This window comes from Camponotus floridanus, unplaced genomic scaffold, assembly GCF_003227725.1.
Source record: "Camponotus floridanus strain SB8 unplaced genomic scaffold, Cflo_v7.5 scaffold1, whole genome shotgun sequence".
In the NCBI taxonomy this organism is placed as follows: Eukaryota; Metazoa; Arthropoda; class Insecta; order Hymenoptera; family Formicidae; genus Camponotus; species Camponotus floridanus.
The window spans coordinates 2,345,537-2,352,251 of record NW_020229214.1 but is presented as its reverse complement, the minus strand read 5'-3'; the positions used below and the strand labels follow the sequence as shown (position 1 = coordinate 2,352,251).

The 6,715-nt window shown below is 29.1% G+C and overlaps 1 protein-coding gene and 1 long non-coding RNA gene across 2 annotated transcripts in view; one reads left to right on the top strand and one right to left on the bottom strand.

Moving 5' to 3' along the window:
* Positions 1 to 6,715, bottom strand: part of LOC112637840 — a 115,881-nt gene that overhangs the window by 66,602 nt on the left and 42,564 nt on the right. The window lies entirely within an intron of this gene.
* On the top strand, positions 900 to 3,811 carry LOC112637835. Its single transcript, XM_025408436.1, has 2 exons — positions 900 to 1,363; positions 3,405 to 3,811. Exons 1-2 carry the CDS (start codon positions 995 to 997, stop codon positions 3,726 to 3,728), a joined length of 693 nt encoding a protein of 230 aa, XP_025264221.1. The 5' UTR covers positions 900 to 994; the 3' UTR covers positions 3,729 to 3,811.

The window sequence follows — 6,715 nt, the reverse complement described above, 5'->3', positions numbered from 1 at the left end:
GTTATAAATATTTTTCAATCTCATTCTTGATTTCAAACTAGCGTAAATATTAAGCTTTCAAAAAAATAATTGTTCTAAGTATAAAGAAAAAGAGAGAAATGCGATTACGAATTTCTAGCAATTTATTTGACGACATTTGACTTTCCTATTTGATTCACAATGCAAATATAATGGTGTTTGCGTCTGAATAGCGCGTGTGGCATTCGGAAGATTTCTGACGGAATTTGCGTATTTCCGATGCGCATGCAGACGCCATAAATGCGTGACGATAGGTACCGTTCATGTTTCGAGGAAAATCGGAACATCTATATCTATGTAGGCGAAATCCGCGAAGCATAAGCAATAAATGTTATTACTGTCTAAGCACGCGCGTCACTTAGATAAATTTGAATAGCCATGTACTGATCAATGTGAATTTATTAATTAAAATAAACATATTCATATGATAATATACACTCTTTTATTGTTCAAGATGAAGAGAATTGCGATTCTAAATTTATTTCAAATTTATCTCAATAAAAAATAAATATTAAATAATATATTAAGTACACTAATTAATAAAGATATAATTGTTTATTAACTGAAAAAGATAATTATACGAAGATTACTATACGGTCCATCGTTACGCGTTAAAAAGTTCCAATCATATCGCGTATTATGAATTAAAAAAGTACTTCCGTTTTAATGAAAAAAACTCGCTTATAATTTTACGGGGTTCCCTTGGCTAAACAGTAAAAAGTTGCGGACAAAATCTTTGCCGCAACCCACTGTCTCTCCGTACGAGACGTCGAATGTGCGTGCGTACGTTTAATTGTTTACATAATCCCATATATAAAGAGGAAGCACGGGAGTTTGACAATCTCAGTTCACGATCTCACATCAATCGAGAATATTGTTCAGTGCCTTATCGTGTCTTTCTTACAAGTCGATTGGACGAGATCGTCATTGAACTTCGAAGATTAACCGCCAGATATTCGCGATAATAAATTCGAACATGTTTATCAAAATAGTTTGCTTGATCTCAATTATCTTCGCTCTCACTTCTGCTGCTCCAAAAAGGACATCCAGGTCTCCAAAAAGGACATCCAGGTCGATACCAATATGGCATATGCCATGCGGCGAAGATTATGACTTGGAAGTCCCTTCTTCATCGGAGAGTTTCGAGGAAAACATCAAGTTCAATGTCGAGAATCTTAGGCTGCAGCATCAGTTGACAATGAATGCTTATTTGAATCAAGACTTTGAATACTTGTATGAGGGTGTTAGCTTTACCTTATACGATCATCAATACATACCCAACTGGCTGCCCGACATAAAAGACACGAATCTTGTGAGAAGCCTGGCCAATTCTAATTCTTTAATGGTAAGTTTGATCACTAAATTAATTGTTACTTTTTTACGTTGTACTTTTGAATTCTAGATTGAATTAGACGAAAATAAATAATAATAAACTAATACTGCTCGTGTGTTGCAAAGCAATGATAAAAATTCTAGGGCTAATAATACGAGCTAATTACTAAGGTCTAAATAAAATAAAACAATATTTCGTCTTATTTTTATACGTTAGCCTGAAAATGCGTTACAACAACATTCCGTTTAAATATCACCGTTTTAATTTCAAATTTTTATATCACTCATTTGGAGATCAAACAACAGATCATTTAAAACAATGGACTTACTTTTCTGCAATATTGTTAAAGGAATACGGATGATTTTAATATATTGATTTTGTTATTTTTCATACTGAGGAAGACTAAGTAAAATCGAAACGTTTTTATTGAAACGTGATTATTGAATTAAATGAACTTATTAATATTGGTTTTATTTTATTTAGACCTTAGTAATTAGCTCGTATTATTGGCCCTAGAATTTCTAGATTTAATCATCCTATCATTAAGTATTTCGAACAGCAATTTATCCAGTTACCTAGAATTGTTAGTATCAACCATGTTGCACGAATTGTAATTACTTATTTTAATTGAAGAGGTTAATCGCGCAATTCTCGTTAAAAACTATCGCATGGACGAACTTTTCTAAACTGGACTTAATTTCTAGTCATCACCTTTAAGGTTTTTTTCAATTTGCGATATTTCTGGCTACTTTTAGTAAATACTTCTAGATGTTCTCGTTGCACGTTTCCTCATCGCTCAATTTTCGCAACGTTACATCTCGGGTCGTTAGTTTCTTCGCGATCATTAATATTCATCGTTCGTAACCGTCGTTACCGTGTACGAGAAATGAAAGAGCAACCCGATCAGAGAGCCGTATTGCGTGCAAGTGAAAGATAAATAGCGAGTGCGCGGGAAAGAGAGAGCAATGTTGCAGACCACCGTCGCGTTTTCAACCGGCCGGCCCGCTGACCACCCGGTTGCAATTGATTAACGCAACGTTAAATAACAAATTTTAATGAGACGGTAATTATTATAAAGTAGCAGGCGAACAGGAGCGAGCGCGGTCTTTCGTGCAGTGCGCGCGCAACGCGATCGTACATATGCACTCATGTTCGCCGGGTCGCGCGGCTGCGTAATCGCGCTTGTCTGCCTCCTCAATGCGAGCACGCTGATAACGCAAACTGATATCGCGACCCGCGATACTCCCCAGATGCCGGGTACACAGTACCCTCTCCTCCCCGCCTTCTCTCTCTCTCTCTCTCTCTCTCTCTCTCTCTCTCTCTCCTCTCTCTCTCTCTCTCTTTCTCTCTCTGCCACGCCCCGATCACTGAACTGCAAAAATATTGATCCGCGGTATTGCATTTTATTGTAATTTTAACTGTATACTTTCGAAAGACTCGATTTTATGAATAATGTAACAGAAAATTAGATTTTGTCGAGTGTACAATTATTCTTTAATTCGCGATTATTTGCGTATTTTATTTTCGCACACTTTATTTTTATCTCTTTTTAAAAATAGTTACTAAATAAAACATTTTTAAATTATGTTAATTGCTGACCGCATGAGACTGGTTTTTTAAATGCATAAAATTGTGATAAATGAGTAAAACAAGGTTGCATATAAAAGTTAGTCACTAAATTTATGTATTTAAAAATATCTTCGATATTCTGGAATTTATTTTTTGAAGTTTTTGAACGTTGCTAGAAACAACACTGAGCAAAATTTTTATAAATATTGATGTGATAAAATAATTCCCAATGTGGATAAAATCAAAGTATTAACAATTAATATTAACAGTTCCATCACTTACTTTATAAAAGAAAATGATATTATTTTTAATTTACTTTTAAAACAAAAAATTTATTAATATATTATATAAATCTTGAATAGAGATCTCTCTTTCTCATATGTATGTAAAATATATGTGTTAATTAGATTTTAAACGAGCGATTTTTGCGATATTTAAATATGCCTAAGCAGAGTGATAATTTTGTAATAATAATTTTTTGCAGATTGTTAATCATTTCCCGAAAATGCACATGGATCTTCAGAAATTTGCCGTGGCATTCGAGGAACTGATCGAGGATGAATCCAACTCTCACATTCAGATCGCTCTTAAAACGACTCAATCATACTTGATGATGATGCTGTGCGAAGTTGAAAGCCACATTACCTCTCTGCCATCCTTACAACTACCGATACGCGTGGAAAGAAGCATCATGAGCAATATCGAGCGAAATCCTGTCGATGAAACGAAAAGACTTATCAGAGATTGGGGTGTAATTCTTAAATATCGAAACTATCTACATGCTTGGAGGCACGTATTCAATTATTAAAGATAAGAAAAGGAAGTATTAAAGCACGAGTCATCGTTCTCATCCGAAGGTGACGTATGAAGAGACGCATCAAGCATTGGAAAATATATAAAACCGATGTAAATTGATTTAGCACCTGCCGCGACTGGAGCCATAAAATCACGTCACTATCTGCATGACTAGCAGTAAAACGTTGACAATAATCGTTGGTCACGTAGCGACTATTACAAAATTAGAAATTACCTTATTCGTTTTGCCTTAATCATTAGCATAGAAGTTTCCTAAATTATTAAAGCTATTTATTATCATGTCTCAATTAAACATCTAGAGTACATAATATTTATTCTTATAGATGTAGCGAAATATTTATTGATTATTTATTCGAATTCATAGTACCTTCATTAATTGTACCTTCTTATAGATATAATGCAACCAATATCATTCGTAAGATTCTTGGTTGCATTTTGTGATAATCAGTCACACGGCGACAATCATATTTTATTGTATCTCTGTGACAAGTGATTACTCATAGCGATATATTATTTATAAAAAAATATTATTTATAGAGAAATCTCAATCTTTATATTTCACGCAGTATTATATATTTATAATTTTAGCAAAATGTGTAATATATATTTATATATTGTATATATTTAATAACTTATTTATAAACTTTTTTATACAAAAACTTGCAATGAAAACAATAAATTATTTAATATATTTACCTGTGTATTATTTTATTATATGTTAGTATCCAATATCCATCTAATTCTCGCGAGTCTAATGTTACATTGACATAAGAGAGATGTCTCTATGTCATGTTTCTCTTAAAATTATATAATCTTTAAAAAATAAAATTACATTTTATATAAATATTAAGAAAATATATGTTGGAAAAGTACCATATGATAATCTATAAATAAAAATTGATATAATGTAGTAATATTTTTAATAGAATCATATCACATGGTAAATAATTTAGATTTTACAAACAGCGCCACTCGATATTGAAACATTTTTTTCAATCAAAGCTTTTGCTCTTCGACAAAATTAAGAATTACTAATAAGATATTGTTAAAAATGGCTAGCCACAGATATTTTCACGATCAATTGTGCATATTATGTGTACCCATTGAAAAAAACATTCATAAATATTATCTTCGTAGTTCATGTGCACGTTTTTATGTCTACTTATTTCCATATCCACGTTTTAATAATATTATAATAGACATTTATACATAATGTTAGAATAATTATAATGCAATAAAATGCAAGAGATAAGACTGAATTTATTACACATGTGTAAAATATGTATTAAAAATTATCATATATTTTATGTTTAATATCATATAATATTATATATTTTATGTTCATATATTTGTATTATTAAATCTCACCGTTTATAAAGAAATATTGATTATACTTGAGATATTAAAAATTACAAATATTATGTTTTTTATCTTTAGAAAGCCATAAATTATACGAAATAGAAATTTAAAATAAGAAATTCATGAATATAACAATCTCTATAGTAGACATTTAATTTTTAACTGAAGGTATTTTATCGATAGCAAATAATGCATCGACAGAGAAAACTAGAAGGCTTATCCGATAAACACTATAACACATAAAATCAATATTTTATTAATTATTAAACATGTAAAAATGGATTCAAAAAAATGTCCATCGTTTCTCATATAAATATAAAATAATTATACATTTTTATCTTATTTTTAAATAAATAAACGTACTAAAATGTACTAATCAGATAAATTAATAAGAAATAGTTATATAAATAACTGCAGTTATCAAAAAAATGCATTTTTCAATATAAATATAAAATAGAAAAATGCTAATCATTTATAAATGCTATCATTTATTATAAAAAGCAAAATATAAAGATGTATAGAGAACAAAGATTCATTTCAATTTCTAGAATATATTCCGGTAAGAGAGAATGTGTGTTAGGTCGTCGGTCAAGTCATCACGAAATTATTCACTGTTATACAAGCAGATGAGCATGCATGTGGGTGGTAAAAGTGAAAATGACGAGGAAATTGAAATAAATGTAAAAAGATTTGATGAAATAGGAAACGAACATATTACGTAGTCACTCTCACTGCAATGATTTAATATTTTTCTTAAATATTCCAAAAGTATTTTCTTAGTTATCTAATCGTTCATATTTTATTTTACATATTAAAAACACCATGGATATTTTGTATTCAATTAATTTGTTAAATTATCCTGAATAATAATCAAATGAAATATTGCCGAATATTCATGTAACAATATGCAAATGGAATTATAGAAAAGACATTCCGATTTTCAAACTTGAATAAATTATTTCGCAAAAAAATTAAAAATACGACCTCGAGAATAAAAAGTTTAGAAGTATATTGTTAATTGGTTTTAATGAAATTTGCCAAGATTTGATTGAAATAGATTGATTTCGTAATACGTATAATACGATTTCATATTATTTTACATAGTATATATATATATATATATATATATATATATATATATGTATGTACTCGTATGTATGTATGTATGTATGTATGTATATTAATATACATGTATATATCTAATGTAATCTTTAATTAAATCCATAATTATATAAGTTTATAAGTTTATATAATAATTAAAGTCTTTTCTTTTATTTATTATTTACCTAACATTAAATAAATTACTGTTATTTTAATGAAAATAACAAAATCGCTATAAATATTTTGTAATTAATTATTTAATTATAAAGAAAATTAATTTAAAAAATACTCATAAAGATTAATACAACTTTATACAATAAAATCTCTCTTAATTTTTAATAAATAAAAAATAAAAAAAATTCTGTCTATATTAATATATATCCTATTTTATTTTAATACATAATAAAATCAATTTTACAAATATTACACTTTCATTATATTATTATTTAGAAAATCACGATCTATATATCAAAGTTTTCCTCAGCGAATTTTCGTTTGGAATTATTTTATCTCGTTTTT